Genomic DNA, 18,675 nt, shown 5'->3' with positions numbered 1-18,675 from the left:
ATATCGAAATAAGCATGCAAATCCATATTCACTGCTATGATATAATGAACTTAAATTGTAGCTCTAAGATATATATTAATTACATATACTAATAAATAAGTTAATATACAGAAAATATTATTAAATGCCAAAAATTGATCAAGATGGGTAAATTTTGGGGCATTTTCCTGTAAAAGAATAGTACAATTAATTTTACAGAAAATAGCAGATGCTTGTCACTTCAAGTCTCATGTAGAAATAAATTCAATGAAAGAAAATTAACTAAAGAAAGGATCAAAATCATATCACATCAGCAATAAACAAGCAGCATAATTACCTAACCATATGCCAAGTGAAAGGGAAAATGAATGAAGCCCTCTCTCATGTTATTATTATTTCCTGGATGCTCTGTCATGTTACATTAAATATGCATTCTAATCATTTATAAATTGCACTGAAATATGTTGATTCTCCTTACCACTGTACGAGGTATTCTGAAGCCAAATATGTATCTTCATGTTGCTCCAGCAGGCGTAGTCCCTCTTGCTCTAGGCTGCCTGCCTCTGCGAGAACATAATTTTTATATTTTTGGCTACATGACACCAAGACTACACCTCCCACAGTGCACCTGTGCTCTCGCGAGAGTCAAGTTGACGCTCGCGCAAGCGCGGTGCTGCGTCCGCTAGCGTTTTCTCACGCGCAGTCAATGGAGTCGCTGCGCGTTTCTGGAATTACTTACATTTATAAATATTCATTCATGGATCGGTTTTTAATAACCAATCTCAGTGGTTTATAATCAGGTTTCGGCTGTGGTTTGATGACAGTAAGACCCTCGCATGCGTGTTTAGCACGGTGTTAGGGTTCCCCGCGGCCTGACCGATTAAATCTCTATTATTAAAATATTTTTAATATTGTCCTAATTTAGTTTTCAGTCATTACTTAAGTGCGCGGACTCATGTAAATATGGCAGAAGAGGGAGCGGTTGTGATGCAGCAGATTGTGGACAGGTGAGTGAACGAAACGCAATGTAAACAAACGGCTAATGTCAGCTACATATTAACCCGTTAGCAAAGAGACGTTTGTGGACTTTTATATAGTTGGTAATATTCTTATACGTATATAAATAGTCTCAAAGAACAACTAAAGTATCCAATGAGTGATTGTTTGCAGGTTTAGAGCGTTTCTGCACTTTCACAGAGAGATGCTAAGACTGTTATTTACGTGATGTGACGTCTTTGTCCAGGGGGCGTGACCTTCATTTGGCCATTCATTTTATTTTGATTTATTCTTGCTCCTTTGATTATACTTTTTCGATTTTAAAGGCATTTATTTTAAACAATGCACATCTTTTTTTCAACGTCTGATAACCGATGTGCAGAACTGTCACAATATTAGTAAATGACCATTAGATTTCAATAACAGAACGGTCAGCATTGATATTACTAACATGCATTAATAGTATTATTATTTTAAATATTCATTTATAACAAATTATGTATTATAAGCGTTTATATTAATTCCTACTTGTTTATTATTTGAGCTGTAAAGTTGATCATTTTAGCCTTTTAGGAGTGGGGTAATTTCTGGTTAACTGTAATCTGATTCCTAAGAATTTTAATTTATCTTAGCTTGCGTCACTTAAGTGCATATTTTACTGGCTTTATCAGGGTTACATGGTCAATACTGGAGCTAAAAACAAAGTTTTGAGACTTCATAATGCACGTTCATTAACATTTTACAAACTGTCATGCATTTAAATAGTTTCTTGTGTTAATCAACACTATGACAGCTTAACTCGTATTGACCCCAGAATATTCCTTTAGTAGAACGGCTTAAGTCATAAGAGGCTTGATTGCCTGTTTGATCTGACTTGCACACCTGCTCAGGTCAGAAGTTGATTTGGCAAAGGTTATTGGTTAAAAAAAAAAGAGCTCTTTGCCTCAGGACTTGTATGAAGTTGGTTTTATGTATTATGAGCTTTTACTTTTAATGAACCCCGCGAAAAGGACGGTGTGTCCTGGAGAAGTTTACGATGACACTGTTGTTGTGGTGGTTTTTTTTTTTTTTTTCAGATTGACCCGTAAGGGGTCATAAATAAACAGTACTGTCAAATGTTGCACGTAATTGCAGATTTTCTATATATAGGAGCATCTTTTGGTAAACGACATGGACAAGTTCTCATTTCAGTAATTATTCATTGGGTCGAGCTGTTCGGTGTCCTGACCTTGTCCATGTTTTTCCACGCAGGCTGTCCCGTTTGCCAGAGGGCCAGGACTTGCAAAATAAACTAGACTGCACTGGCCTGCTTATGGGACACAGTTGAGCGTATCTGTCATTCCAGTTAAAAACAAAAAACAACTACTAAATGTTAGTGTATATATATATATATATATATATATATATATATATATATATATATATATATATATATATATATATATATATATAATTGACAGTAAAGACGTAAAAGTTAGAAGATTTCTACTTCAAATACATTTTTCAAATAAGTTTTTAGACAAAACCTAATGTTCAATATTCTTTACAATACAGTTCACAATTTTTATAAGACATTAATGTTTTTATTTAGCAGTGGTTTAGCACATTGACCAGACATGTACTAAATTACATGGTTTCCACAAAAATATGAAGCGGTCCAGCTGTTTAAATATTCTGGATCAAAGACGTTAAGATGTCTGCATCAAAACAAATTCACCTAAGTGATTGTATGTCCATAGAAAGCAAAGTATTAATTTTTAAGCTTTTGGGGAATAAAATTTGGTTGAAATAATTGCATTTTTACAAGTGACATCGTCATTCAGTGTAACCGAATATTTATGTAAAAACTCAAACATACACATGCAGGATAGTGAATAGTGGAGAATTTAGGGAGAAAGTAATTAGTCTTTTAATGTGTCATAAACTGATTGTTACACTGACAAGATTGTTACACTGAACAACATTTCAGTGGCTTAATTTAGTAAATCAGGGAAAAATGTGTGATATTTCTTTGTGTCCCAGAAAAACAAACAATTTCTAATAATTTAAACAAAGCTTTTAATCTTTTCCGTCTTTGACCCACGTATGATATGGTTTCTTGTGCAGCTCGTGAACATCATGTGACACTGAAGACCGGAGTAACGATGCTGAAAATTCAGCTTGGCCTCACGGAAAAGAACTGCGTAAAATCCGTAAAAAAACGGCTATTTTTAAATGAAGCCGTTTTTGTTCTGATAAATGCGGTTTTTGCTTACACCCGATCTTTTGAATGGTAGTAAATGCTTGTATCTACATCTGAAGATATAGGAGTTGAGAGGAAAGTCCTGGTAAAGTGGTTTATTGGCGCATTAGGCGGTTGTCATGGCGAAAGCTCTCATCTCCCTCAAATGGATCCTGCATCCTTCTCTAACCGTCCGTCACTGAGGCAACAACCTTCACAGGTCTGCGTGGAAGCAGATAGCCGCAGCCAGCGCTCAGCTGTATCAGACTCCGACACACGCGGCCTTATCGAGGCCCGCCACCCGCAGCTGCTCTCTCTGCAATGCAGCTCTTCGTCGCTTGAAAAGACGGGGTCATGCTCAAATCCTGTCTGACCTTTACGTGGCAGACACTCCATCACCCTCTTTTGTTCTCGTCGGTATTCAGAAAGCCGGCTCCATTTATTTTGGCCGCTTTAAACCTCACTTTCTCTGCCTTATTGTTTTTCACGTCCCGCTTTGATGTGTTTGCACATCATCACGGATGAAAAGGGCCGTCTTTTCAAATGCGTGTCTGAGTCATGTTTGAAAAGTGTCTGGAAATAATCCACCATCATGTGGACCTTCGGTGTTATGATCGGCAAAATGAACGGTGCCTGTGCTAATTGCTGTGGACATCTATGTCTAACGTGGAAAAAAGGTCATTCAGACTTTGTTTCTCACAAGTGTCAGAACTCTGATATAGAAAGGCAGCTCTGTTTTTCCCTCTCAGAATTCAGAGTTTGGATCATTTTAACAATCCTGTTTTTTTTCTGCCCTGAGAAAAAGGTAACCGTGACTAAATGTCTCACAGTTGTGACTTTTAATCCTCAGTTTGTATCTTTCTCTGGAAAAAAAGGTAATTGTGACAATTTTGTGGCTAATATTTTCATTTTTGATTGTAAAGATTTTCAAAGATTTAATTTTCAAGATGATTTTTAAAATTCATTTACTTATACCTTTTATTTATTTATTTTTATTTAACCTTTATTTAAACAAATGATCAGTAGACAGGAAAAAAAAAGTCACTCAAACTGGCTTTCACAAATTGCTCATGCTCAACAAGATTTGAACATTTTGTGAAGAAAAAGCTTATTCAAAGCTGATGGTGATGCTAGGTGGCTTCTATAATGATTGTTATGAATATAGATCTAAATATAGTTATATATAAATATCTGTAAATATAGTTTAAGTAACTATAGCTGTTCAGTCAAAATGTGACTTACTGCTGCACTAAAACAGACGTATAGATTTATTTAAAATTTTTTTGGAAATGCTGGTAATTCTGTGTTGTCTGTGAATTTAAGTTCCCCCTGGCTTTATACATTTGCTGGTGAAACGTGATCTTGTGGATGGGTCTTGTGACTGACCACAGGGGAGAGAGAGTGTGTGTGTGTGTGTGTGTGTGTGTGTGTGTGTGTGTGTTTATGGATCAGCAGTGGGCCACATCTGACCCCTCCTTAAGAACAAATATAGACCACAAGTTCAAGATGACTGGCATTACTGGAAAACTGTGACTGAAGTTACATGAACGGTTATGTAGCTGCTGTTGACCGGTGCACCCACTGTAAACTAATCACAATCTAGGCAGGTGAACAAAGCATGATTTCTTTTTAATTTTTTATATAACTTAACCGTTGTAATTTTAATAACTTAAAAAAAAGAAAAATATTTTGTTATAGGTTTTTAGTAATTTTTTTTTGTCATTTTGGTGACAGTATAATAATGATAATACAATTTATTTGAAGAATATCCATGATGTTCCACATTATAAATGGATTATTATTATTATTATTATTTGTATTACTGGTATTAATAATATTTTTAAGTATAGTATTAATAATAATATTTTATTTACTTTAACAATTCAGGGAAAGTTAAAACAAATTGTAATATTTACAAGAGCTTTTGATGTTATATACATAACATCAAAAGCACTTTACGTATATACTTATATATATATATATATATATATATATATATATATATATATATATATATATATATATATATATATATATATATATATATATATATATATATATATATGTATGTATATATATATATATATATATATATATATATATATATATATATATATATATATATATATATATATATAATATTTTATTTTTTTACCCTGTGCATTATTTAGACCCATCAGAGAAATCCATGCTTCCATGTTAATTATGAATGCATTACTGTTTAAATTTTGTATTTTTCTTTATATTAACTGGTATGGTATGAGCAAAAATGCAATTCAGTGGCTAATAGCAGTTATGTGGCTTTATTGCCAGAGAAGATGTCCTACTCGTGGCAGCTGTATTTGTGTCAGAATAGTTGAAGCATCTGGGATCTCAGCGGTTCCTCTGATGCTCCACAACTACTTTCACTCGCTGACTGTTGGCTGGTAGATCATTCAGGTTCCCACAGTCACATGACCACAGCCGAATGAATAAACTCATTGTGCCGAGATTTTAATGCCTCTTTAGATGCAGTCTGACCTGTGTAGCAATGAGAAAGTGCAAGAGAGTTTGTCATTGTAACACACCGTTGGAGTTCTTTTCAATGCTTTAATACTATTATTGCTCATACTCAGTTTTGGGAGTTGTTGAGGAGTTTACTCAGTGTTTAACAGTAGACCTTTAATGCTTCCACCCTATCAGCTCAAGAGGAAGCATCTAACTTTCAGACTTATTCCTCTTTTTAAAGCAACATCGGTCAACAGTAGCAAGTGAGCCATCTGATTCATGAAAACTCATCCTGTGTGAAACAGGAGCCGATGTTATGGCTCTAGAGTTCAGGATATTTAAACTATTATCAGGGTTATCAGTTCCAGAGACCCCCTCGCTGTTGTATAGATTGTCTTTCTGTGTCATGTAACCGGCTCTTAACATGTAAAGAAAGGTGAGTGGTATTGACTTTCTGACCTCCTGATGGTATCTCAGAGACACTAGAGCTATATTCTGCTAGAACTCGAGTAGTAATGTGAATCTAGAAGTGGGGAAGTGTTTTCTGGGCATCAAAGTAGGATTTTTGCAGCGTTTATCCCGGAAATAAGAATGGAAAATGGTCCATTGTATTGGATATTTTATATATATATATATATATATATATATATACACACACACACACACACACACACACACACACACACACACACACACACACAGTTTATTACAAACAGTGCTGAAGAGTAAGCAGTGAACAGAATATGATCACAGTTGTTCAGCTGAGCAAAGTCGACGTTTTATTAGCCCTGTTATTCAAAAGTTGTTTGTTTTGCACGTGCGGAGATATGGTGCGTTAATAAGCACATTATCTCCACACGTGCAAATTATGTTAGCATAGTAAAAATGAACCGAACTCAGCAGTCCTGAAGGACAAGGTGTATGATCTAGTTTGCACGCCCAACACAAAATATTATTGCTTAGAATGTTTAAATGCCACCTCAGATTCTGTTTTGTTGAATTTTGAGTCGGAGAAACATCAACTTGAGTACAGTTGTTTGTGATTTATGAAAAAGAAGTATGTGAAAAATGATTTATTTTTCTTTCACAATGCAAACATCTTTTTATCAGTATCCTTATTTGTAAAGCCTGCATTATAAGGGGTAGGGGTAGTTAGTAATTTTTTTTTAATGCTGTTATATATTTTATTATGTATTACCAGTACTTTAATATTTATACATTTTTTTGTTAATGAAATTATTGATGATTCTGTGAATAATTTTTTTTTCTCAACAATCTTGTCAACAAAATCCTTATTTTTAATACCTTGCATAAGGGAAGATTAAGTTCATTCTTGCAAAAAAAAAATCAAAGGGAATAATTTATTATTCATAATTAGTTTATTCATTTGTATAATTTACGTATTTGCTTTAAATATGCTATTAGTATATATTTTATTTGAGTATGCATTTAGTAGTATTTCGTTACTTATTTGTATGATTTATTTAAAGTGCATTTAAAAATTGTATTGGTATATAATTTATTTGTGTTTTAAAGCATAACTATTGATTAAAACAATTGTAACATATCTGAGAATAACTATAATAATATAATAAGAATGTTTTTTTCCCATTAAAAACACCAAAATCTCATCATGCTATCACATGTCATGCCTTGTGTGAATTTTCTTGCAGATAATATAGCCTGCAGTTTGAAACTTTACCCCTGTTGAGTGAAGACAAACAAGCCTAAATCAGCTTGTGTTTCACAGCACAATTTGTTTTACCTCGTTTATTGGCTGATAATCGAGTTGTCTGACCTTTCACGGAGCACCTTAATGAACACAGCTCTCAGTGTGTAAATCCATGTTGTGCGAGCGTGCTTGAGTGAGGGGCGACGGAGAGGAGTCTTGGGTTTCACGCCGGCGATTGTGTTTCTGATGGTTGTCATGATGGAGGCAGAGTTACAGGAACCGGAGAAGTAGGTTCTTAAGGAACACGGAGAAGCGTCCTTTTCCGTAGTAGCGCTGAGCTCGTGAAGATCTCTGATCGTTTGGTTACTCCGTATATTGCTTCGGTTTTTTTCTGTGAGGGAAAAACATCTGGACACAGTCTAAAAATGATACATTTTTGTGCAATAGTGCACCTAATACTAACATTTTAATCAACTTTAGGCCATCTGAGATCTAGATGGGTTTGGAACAGGTATTTAGCGTTACGTTACTCACCAATGGGTCTTCTGCAGTGAATGGGTGCCGTCAGAATAAACGGCTGATAAAAACATCACGATGATGTATAAGAAATCCACACGACTCCAGTCCATCAACGAACGTCTTGTGAAGCAATTTTCATTCATTTCTTTTTGGTTAGCTGTTCCCTTAACTAGCTTTTGCATTCACGATGAGCAGCACGTGACCGATTTGGGTCACCTGAGCGGCTCTTCATCCCTCATGTTTTATTCAGAAAGACAGAATGGAAAATCTCCTGCAGGAACCTGAGAGAGCTGGCCTCTATCCCTCCTCCAGCAGAAACACTGAGAGATTTGACACAGATTATTTACAGGATCGTCGTTAGACATCCACGCTGAGATGCTGGATGAAAAATAAAACAATATATCGGCTTCTATTCAGCGAACTGCCAAAACAATATACACTATTTTGAGCTTCTGTCAGCCAAGTTATATATATATATATATATATATATATATATATATATATATATATATATATATATATATATACTATATATATATATATATATATTTATATATATATACACATACATATATATACACATACATATATATGGACTGTAGATGCAGTTAATTTGATTGTGAGCATTTCTAATACATAGACAGCAATTTTGTCATCTTTCTGAGAAATCAATTTGGCATGTTATGCAATTAATCCATTAAAACCCCTGTAAATTAAACAATTTTTAAAAATCTTTAAATGATGTTAATTTGTAGGCTTGTGTGAACGAGCGTGCAGTTGTGATCATTTGAATAATTAGCGTATTATATTACGACTTTAGCAGTAAAACCAGTGTATCTCCAGCACATTAAGCTAAAAGATTAAAATAACATGTTTTGTTTTTTTTTTCCTCTTTCGAGGCGGAGTTCATGATCTTGTTTCATTCTTGCTTAGTCACTGACCCATATTACGCCACAGTTGCCCCTCTTTCTATTTTTTGTGCCAACTGTCCCTTGATGCTTTTCAGAGCTGAACTATAAAAATAGCTCACAGCCTTGAACTTTGCACAGTCGCATGTCAAACTTTCTCTTCACCTTTATGTTGTTATGCTTTGCGCTGATGCGTTCCTCTGTGTGTTTTGCAGGAGTTGTTGGGTGTGTTTTGCCACAGACGAGGACGACCGCACGGCGGAGTGGGTGCGTCCGTGCCGCTGCCGCGGTTCGACTAAATGGGTTCATCAGTCGTGTCTTCAGCGCTGGGTGGATGAGAAACAGAGAGGCAACAGCACCGCGCGCGTCGCCTGCCCACAATGCAATGCAGAATACCTTATCGTGTTCCCAAAGCTTGGTATGACAACTCTTTAAGCATGTCAGTTTACATTCTTATAAATATGTCTTGCGTCCCTGGTTAATATACAGAGTCGACTGCACACCATTTATTAGTGTCGTGGTTTAACAACATCCTTTATATGATCGAAATATGATAAATATTGTAATACTGTAAATACTCCAGTCTTCAGCGTCTCATAATCCTTCCGAACTTATTCTGATTAGCTGCTCAAGAAGAGTTTTTTATTGAAAATGGCTGCTTAAAACGTTTTTTTGATCATTAACGAATCATTTTAATGCATCCTTTCAAAGTAATAATGGTCATCTTTATTTTACACAGCGCTTTTTTACAACTCAAGGTGGCTTTACAATATCAAAACAGTTTAAAATAGTATTGATTTGTTGCTCAGTAAAATAAAAATGAATTATTATAGGTATTTATTGTTGTAGTTTTCAGTGTGAACAGGTATTAAAGCCATTGATTTTTTTTTTTTAAGGTTTACATCAGGGATACTAGGTTGTGGAACTAGTTTAGTGGCGAAAGTGAAAATATTTGATACATCACCATGCCTTTGCTGGGAATATAATAAACGGTTTACTTTCACATACCACACATGACATACTTTCACTTTCAGACTTTATCAGACTTCATCAAGTGTCACTAGTTTTGAATAGTTGCGCTTGTTTATTTGTAGTTTTGTTTTTTGCATTTAGTAGGTCAACCCTGATTCCAGAGAAATCCCTCTTTTGATATTGGTGATGAGGATTTGCTTGTGATTGCAGTAATCCGCTGCTCATGAAACTAAATGTCATTTTTCATCCTCTTGTGTTTCGTCTCTTATGTAAATTGATCAGGTTGCGAGTATAACAGCATTAGTTTCTCTTCACGCTGCGCTAATAATCTTCCTCTGACTGCATCTCCTGAGGGCCAGTCTGTCGTCCTCGTCTCTTTTCACGGAGATGGGTTTATTCTGGGATACGGTTGTCAGGGTGACCGTGGCCAGATGTAAAATTGCACCAATCATGCTCCCCATTCAACTTTCAAACTGTAGGAATGAGAGCGACGCAGTCACACGGAGACAAATGCATACGAGGTTAATCTACGACTCCACAGCAAAAAAACCATTTCATATTTTGGTGGCATTGTGAGCTTGTCTTCTGAATTGAATGTGACGACCAAAAAAAAAAGATAGGGAAACAAAAATGTTTATTCCTGTCTATATCCTGAAGGTTTTTGTTCCGGAGGGATTTGTGTGTGTGTGTCTATATATATATATATATATATATATATATATATATATATATATATATATATAATATATAAAATTAGATTTATTAATTACAATATTTTATTCCCCCCAAAATTGTGAAAAATACTGTTTTCTGAAGTGACAAAAATGAGATCCCCAAAATCCCTTCTGTAAAAATATTTGACTCTAATATAGGAAAAAAATTCCACGAGAAATTAGAAATTTTGATTTCATCCAGTGTTCAAATTGTTGTACTAAAAATATGCAAATTAGTGCATATTTAATTAAATATTGCCTTATTTGCATACTCAAACCTAACATTTTAGAAAACTTGAAATATAAAAAAATGTTTGCAATTATCAATGTAATCAATCAACTGGAAAAGTAAAGCGATAACTATCAGTTACCTTTTCACCTGCAGTTCCTAAACTTAAAAAAAACATTACAAAAAAAGAAATTACTTTTATTTACCAAGGATGCATTACACGTCATGAAAATATATATTTTTTTGTTTGTTGAAAATAAATGCTGTTCCTTTGGACCGTTCTATTCATTAAAGTATAAAAAAGTGTCCGACAGTATAAATGTTTGCAACATTGATTATAATAAGAAATGTTTCTTGAGCAGCAAATCAGCATTGAAGAATGATTTCTGAAGAATCATGTAAAGACTGGAGTAATGATGCTGAAACTCACCTTCACAGGAATAAATTATATTTTAAAATATATTGAAATAGGAAACATCGACATAATTGGCTTCCTTCAATTTATTCCTTACTTTTTTTACTTTGTCTTTAAATAGACTTTTTGATATTTTTATTATTAACAATAATGATGTTTAATTTATATTGCACCTTAAAGTTTTGCATTTCTGTTAATAAAAACTGCAGAAACCCTGAACACACTTTCAGAGCATAGAAATGTGGGTTGAAGTTCACGAAGAGATCTTAGAGCAGATATTGACTTGAGATTACAAACAAGATTGTGCTCATTTGAGGGAAGTCACTGACAGAAGCAGGAGGAAGGTATTTCTGTTGTTCATAAAGTCTTTGTGTGCTGCTTGTATCAAAGATGAAAATCCTGATGGGTCACATTCAGGGGTTTGATTTCAGCGGCGCGTGTACAGAGGTTGTCCTTTCGCATCAGACAGACAGGACACGCTGTACAAACATCATCATATAATATTCACAAACACTCTTGTCTCTTCTATAGGACACACTGTAGTCCTGTTCAAGTGCTTTGTGTAGGTTACAATGTGAAGTGAAGTCAAATTTAGCCAGTAATTTAAGTACCTAAAATAAGATTAAATTAAATAAAGTCATGTATTTAGACACGTGCATATATCTGTCCTGCTCTACTAAAGACACTGTTGAAATGTTTGAGATCAGTAATGTTTGATTGTTTTTAAAGAGTCTTATATTTACCATACTTTTTACTTTAATCAAAATATACTTATTATGCAAAGCAACATTTTTAGCAGCCATTACGTCTCATGATCTTTGCCAGTGATTTTTATTTTTTTTAACATCGACAGTAAGACATAAGATGATTTTTATATGCGTTTTTATAAATTATTATTATATTATTTTATAAATATTATTAATATTTTTTTTTTTTTTTTAAGCAAGAGAGAAAGGTTTCTCACATTGTTGCAATGCGTTATGGAATTGTAATTTTTTTTAATTATTCCTAAGTTATCAAATTAAAATAAATGATATACATTTAAAAAAAAATTAAAATAATAAAAAAGACACAAAATCTTATTTTAATACGAAACTGTTATAAATGTAATATGAAAAAATATGGTATCCATGAAGGATGCATGCAGTGATTTCATAAAATATACTTTTTTGTTGAAAAGAAAATTAAATCTACTTTTATGACCGTTATGTTTTTCTTTTCTTTTTTTAATTTGTGAAGCATGATTTCTTAGAATAATTAGATTTGGCTTATGTCTTAATCTCAGAAGGCAGCATTACTGTATCTGTTATGTTTTAAAAGGCTCCCTAGGAAGATAGCTGACTATGGTTTGGAACTTTAGCCGCTCTTTTATATATGGGCATGTTAAATGGCACACAGATCTGCCACTTTGCTCAGAAAAGCCATTACATAACTATGAATTTGAAAGACCATCTGTCTTTTTCAAATATACTACTCCTGATTAACTTTCAAGATGTTCTTCAGACCAGTGCAGCTGACATCACATTCAAGTTGTTTCACGCAGCCTGGATTTTAGGGAACAGAAAGTCCTTGTTCCACAGTGGTTCTTTGGCAGAGCAGTGAAGCCGGTGTAAAACGAGGAAGAATAGACTGCAGATGTATTCCTGCTAAGTGGAGTTTATTTTTAATGATCTTAATAATGGAATCTGTGGCCGGCAGCAGAAATGTCTGAGCGTTTCCTGTTGCCAGTAGCCATTAGGTTGATGTTGCAGCGCTAGAGAGAACGTGAACCAGATTCCGGCGCTGTCATCAGAATATTCCATATTAATATTCTCGAGAGGGGTCAGTGATCCCGACACACACACACACACACACACACACACACACACACACACACACACACACACACACACACATGCCTGAAGAGTGTCTGCTCTGCATTTGAGAGCTCAATTAATGTGGTGAAGGTTATTTTACACACAGAAACTTTTCAGAAATATATACAGGAACTTTTTGGTGGAGAGAGAATTTAGTACATTTTTGTGTAATTTTTTTAATTTTTTAATTTTTTTTTAAGTAACGACAGCTTGTATCTCTTTTGTGGCCACATAAAATCAGAAAATAAAATAAAACATTGCACTGAATCAACTGAGTCAGTTATAAAACTTTTAAAAAACAATTAAAAAAATTATTTATTTTAAGGTAGAGGTAAAAAGGTGGTAGTTTTGCAGATGTTGTGAAAATAATGTCTCACAATAATTGTCTATAATTTTCTTTATTTACATACAAAACACGTTTTTGGCCAAAAATATATGTAGAAACTTAATTTCATGTAAATTTGTATTAAAAAATGCACTACTATTTGATCAGAAACACAGTAAAAACATACATATGATAACAATTAAAAATATATTTTTTTTCCATTTTAATGTTTATTTATATATTATTAAAATCTGTTTTTAGGTGAATTCTAAAATGTTCTTGACAGATTTTGCGTTCAACTACTTTGCTTTTAACTTTTACGGCTGATTAAGCTGCAGCCGCCCGAGCAGTAATGGATTAAAGTGCTCAGTGTGTGATGTATATGTGAAAACTGAAAACGAAGGCATGATTCACCAGAGAATGGAGGAAATGAATGTGAAAATAACCTCTGGAGTCTCCAGAGAGTCGTCCTAGACATCTCCCGCAGTGGAGGGTATTTATAGGTTGAGAGGAAAGCAGGTTGTCGGTCAGTAAATATTGCATGATTTCCTCTTGATTTCCGCTTTGAGTGTTTCCTCCTTCCATTTTAGGACCGTTACATCGTGCTTTTTTTTTTTTGTAGTGATCATAAAACTTTATTCCCGAGTCATTTAGGATGTAGTCGTCATAAAGTGCTCATCACTAAGGTCAGCTGCGGTGTGTGTCATCACCATCATAGTCAATTAAACTGGGTTGATCTGCAGTAACTTGTGATGATTTCAGTATCACGTTTTGATAACCATATATAGTCAGAAGAGCAATTGAAGGCCTGTTGATTCCCAATGTTTCCGCATCATCTTCTGCCCCCTGCTGGAGAATCAGAGACACTTCTCTTTCATTTCTAATTTCAAAAAATCTTTTGAAAGATTTAAAAAAAAAATACTTTAGGAATAAGTATCTTGCTTGCCAAGGTCAGAAAGACAGTAAAAGCTGTAATTATTGTGAAATATTATTGCAATTTAAAATCACTGATTTTATAAAATTTATTAAATTTTTAGCATTATTACTTCAGTCTTCAGTGTCACACGATCCTTCAGAAATGATTCCAACATGCTGATTTGCTGCTTAATTTCTGATTATACCTTATACCTTTATATTATACCTTTTATATCTTGAGTTTTTGACGTCAACATTTTTTTTTAATAATTTTGTAACATTGTTTTTGTCCCTTTTCCCATCATTGTAATGCATCCTTGCTAGTATATTCGTAGCTGAGATGATTGGCATTATGCTACCATTGCATTTAATTAGTTAATTCAGCGTAAATATTGTTTGAAGGAAGTGTTTATTTGAATTCAACAATTTTGTGCATACCCTGTTTTCATTACACCTTATCCTACGACTTTCAAAATACGGTCTTCGGCCATCTCCTCAGATGTGTGTTTTTGTGTGCAGGGCCGGTGGTGTATGTGCTGGATCTGGCGGACCGGTTGATCTCGAAGGCCTGTCCGTTTGCTGCCGCTGGTATCATGGTGGGATCTATTTACTGGACGGCCGTCACATACGGGGCCGTGACAGTCATGCAGGTGAGACGTCACTCGCAGCTAAAGGGATTTTACAAGCGTTCTTTGATATTTAAGAATCCGTCTCTGTCTCTCAGGTTGTGGGTCATAAGGAAGGTCTGGATGTGATGGAACGAGCCGATCCTCTCTTCTTGCTGATCGGTCTGCCAACCATCCCAGTTATGCTAATTCTAGGGAAGATGATTCGCTGGGAGGATTATGTGCTCCGCCTCTGGAGGAAATACTCCAATAAGCTTCAGATCCTCAACAGTATCTTCCCAGGTCAGATTGTGCGCGCATTGCTCGCCTAGTCTGCATTTATATAAAATATAGTAAAAATGTGTTATTTTAATGAACAGTTTGTGTGTCAATATATAATTTCTGTGATGCAAATCTGCATTTTTAGGACCATTACTGCAGTCTTCAGTGTCAGGATTATTTAGAAATCATTCTAATAAGCTTTGTTATTATTCATGTCAAAATAAATTGGTCGAAAAAGCTTTCAAAATAAGTTTCTCTAATATCCAACATAATAAATGATTAATATACTTAGCCTAGTTTTAAATATAATTGAATCAAATTGAGACAACAGAGAATAATAAATAAATATTTAACTAAATAAAAAGTGTCGTCAAATATATATATATATATATATATATATATATATATATATATATATATATATATATATATATATATATATATTTATACATGTATATTCTTATATATGAATATATTTAATATATAAACATATTTTTCTTAAATATACACTGTGAGTGTTTTTATAAACATGAGAAATATATAAAGTATTTTTTTGACGGCACTAAATCATATATATCACTTACATTGCAATATTTCGTAAATATACAATTTTTATCTATATTATGTAACTTTGGACTTTTGACATTTGTCAAATATATCCACATTTAATCATTATATTTAATTCCCTTTTTCTTTTTTAGTATTTATTTCAAACACCTGCTCTACAAACATGATGGTGGCCGAACAAACCCTAACGCTTATTTATATTGCATATTATTTCTTTAAAGTAATTTAGAATAAAAGCTAAATAACTGCTATTAAACTGAGACGGCAGTGGATTAAGGATATAATAATTATACACGATAAGCCAACCGCCACACCCATAATATGCATTCTTTAACGCAAAGCTGCTTTGAACACATACAATATTGCAAATAAAATGTAACTGAATCCAATGCCTATTTTGCACAGTATTTACTCTAAAATGAATATTTGAAACAATCGAATGCTTTTTTTTGGCTAACTGGAGAGCTAAACTGCCTGATATGTCCGTCATGGCTTCTTTTGTGAAATAATGTTGATAAATGTGACGTGCAGGTATCGGCTGCCCAGTGCCCAGGATCCCGGCGGAGGCCAGTCCTCTGGCCGATCACGTGTCTGCTACACGCATTCTGTGCGGCGCCCTCGTCTTCCCCACCATCGCCACCATCGTGGGCAAACTGATGTTCAGCAGCGTCAACTCAAACCTACAGAGGACCATTCTGGTAAGAGAACGTCGCGTTAAACTATTAGAGGGACTTATGCGCACACTGATGACGCTTCTCTCTCCTTCTCAGGGTGGCATTGCGTTTGTGGCTATTAAAGGGGCGTTTAAGGTTTATTTCAAGCAGCAGCAGTATCTCCGGCAAGCTCATCGCAAGATCCTCAATTTCCCCGAGGCGGACGAGGCCTGAGCTCGCCGTCGACTCCCGTCCACGTCATTCTGATTTCACGCAGCTTTGAAAGACACTACCGCGACACACTACCGGACTTTTCACAGACGCTGGATTTGGTTTTCTCCTCCTCCTTGTGAACGCGACCGTTGCGTTCGGAGCTCGAGCTTCGTTTCAGTCGGTACAATCGGATCCGAGAGTTACTTGTTTTATGGGCTTTGGCGTTTTAAGAGAGGGACAACCGAGGGGAATGAATGTCGAGAGGTTTTATATTGTAAGCGGTTGTTTTATATTGAAGTAGAAATGTTTCATGTTTAAAGCATTGAGACGACGTGCCGTTTCACACGAAGCACTTCCTTCCCCTCGTTGATAACTAGACCAGCGAATGCAACGTTAAATATACTAAAGGCAAATGTAAACAACTTTCGTCGTTTCCCCCAAACCTTTTAAAATATGATTTTTTTTTGGTGGTTGTTCTCCGATGAATTTCACAAAGATATTTACCCATTTCCACCAAAATCAAAAGAAATGAATTGTTTTGCATATAAAAAAAAAAAGAAGACTCTGGGGAGTTGTTTTTGTTTCAACTCGGAACATATCATATATAGTATTAAAATTATACTTTACAAATATCTCTAATTGACAATTTAGTTTTTGTAGTTTTTAGCGCGGAAAAATCGCAATCGCATTTTTTTTTTTTGGTATTACATTCAGTTTTGGGATGAAATATGACCGCTTCTGTGAAATTCATCTTTCCTGCCTTCACACGATTTCTGTTGAATTTCCATCTTTGCGCTGTTGATGTCTGAGTTTCAGGGAGTCTGTTTTTTAAGGCCCCCCCGGTACAAAGCGAGAATCCAGTGTTTGGTCCTTAATCGATCACTTTATTAAAACCTTGTGGTACCTAATGCCTCATATCAGTTGTTAATAAACCCGTCTCGTGTAGAACAGTGAACTTTAAGAGTATTAGTGGCCTTTTTATTACACCAGGACAGTGCGTGTCTTAAAGGTTACATGGTTAACGGGTTTATTTGCTGAATAAGCCAATTTCCTATTTTTTTTTTTTTCCTGAATCATTGTGTTTGATGAGTTTCTAATTAATGTAGTGCTTCTGTTGTATCTCCAGCCATCAGCAACTGTGAAGTTTCCAGGCCAATGCATACTAGTACCGTTTTGTAGTACACTGCAGCGGGCAGTGATAGGCGGGTGTTTTATATTAAAGAGCGTGCGCAATTAATTATATTCACACCTAATTAACTATTGGAGTGCTTTTTGTCCATACTATATCATTACAGCTTCTTTATGATAGGAGTAAACCTGAAAGAACGCGCTTAGTGCTAACAGAGTCGCTAGGAAATAGTGTTCATTACGTACACCCAACCGCGAGATTAGAAGTAGCAGATGACTTTTTCTGTTGCCTAAATATGAATTGAAGTTCTTTCTTCTCAGCATCTGTTTGTGCTGTGTAATATCAGTGGGGTAATATATGTCTCCCGTTGTACAGATGAAGCATAATGCCAAATACAGAACGTGTATGTTGTATAAATGGATGCTTTGTACAGATACGGCTTCTGAATTTATAGTTTCCTGGTTGATTTATGTAAATAAATGTATTTTTCCAATGCCTGACTGTGTGTGTTGGGCATTTTGAGTGTTTCATTTGGACTAAAATGTTTCTTAGCGTTGAGATAAATGAAGTGATTGCTCCTAAAATCTGGTATCATTTTTGTCACTAATGATACAACTGGGCTGCAATTGTGTGTTGCTGTCTCCAGGCGTGAAAAAAAGGCTTTCCTTTCACGAATTAAGCCTGTTTATAAGACCATCGAAATACATATTTAAAAAAAGTCACTGGCTTTTTTTTGTTGTTTTTTTTCTACAAAGTTGCTCAATGCTAAAGATATAAGATATACATAAATATGGCACTAGATGCGTATTATAAGCCATGCTTAAAATACATAAAAATTTTATGAATATAAAATATGGTACTAGCTGCAACAAACTCATACTTTGGAAACATTTCAGCATGCTAATTTTAAAAACTGTAGATTTTAAACGCATTACTGTACATTAATGAAGGCAATGTTGAAATTATTTTCTATAGCATAACAAGTAAAACCGAGCTAAGTGCGCAAGTTATATTTAAGG

The 18,675-nt window shown here is 34.7% G+C and overlaps 1 protein-coding gene across 1 annotated transcript; it reads left to right on the top strand.

Moving 5' to 3' along the window:
* Positions 1-637: 637 nt before the first annotated feature.
* On the top strand, positions 638-18,378 carry march5 (membrane-associated ring finger (C3HC4) 5). Its single transcript, XM_043255680.1, has 6 exons — positions 638-986; positions 8,998-9,200; positions 14,727-14,857; positions 14,932-15,115; positions 16,193-16,359; positions 16,432-18,378. Exons 1-6 carry the CDS (start codon positions 943-945, stop codon positions 16,546-16,548), a joined length of 846 nt encoding a protein of 281 aa, XP_043111615.1. The 5' UTR covers positions 638-942; the 3' UTR covers positions 16,549-18,378.
* Positions 18,379-18,675: the final 297 nt, after the last annotated feature.

The sequence above is a fragment of the Puntigrus tetrazona genome, chromosome 13, assembly GCF_018831695.1.
Source record: "Puntigrus tetrazona isolate hp1 chromosome 13, ASM1883169v1, whole genome shotgun sequence".
Lineage (NCBI taxonomy): Eukaryota > Metazoa > Chordata > Actinopteri > Cypriniformes > Cyprinidae > Puntigrus > Puntigrus tetrazona.
The sequence above is the reverse complement of the archived record's forward strand: the minus strand, read 5'-3'. Positions and strand labels throughout refer to the sequence as shown.

What these genes read in the sequence shown, in the direction of transcription:
- march5 (XM_043255680.1), top strand. Translation starts at nt 943, where the DNA reads ATGGCAGAAGAGGGAGCGGTTGTGATGCAGCAGATTGTGGACAG. An exon ending in ATGCAGCAGATTGTGGACAG is followed by an intron (nt 987 to 8,997) that starts GTGAGTGAACGA and finishes TGTGTTTTGCAG; the next exon opens with GAGTTGTTGGGTGTGTTTTG. An exon ending in TATCGTGTTCCCAAAGCTTG is followed by an intron (nt 9,201 to 14,726) that starts GTATGACAACTC and finishes TTTTGTGTGCAG; the next exon opens with GGCCGGTGGTGTATGTGCTG.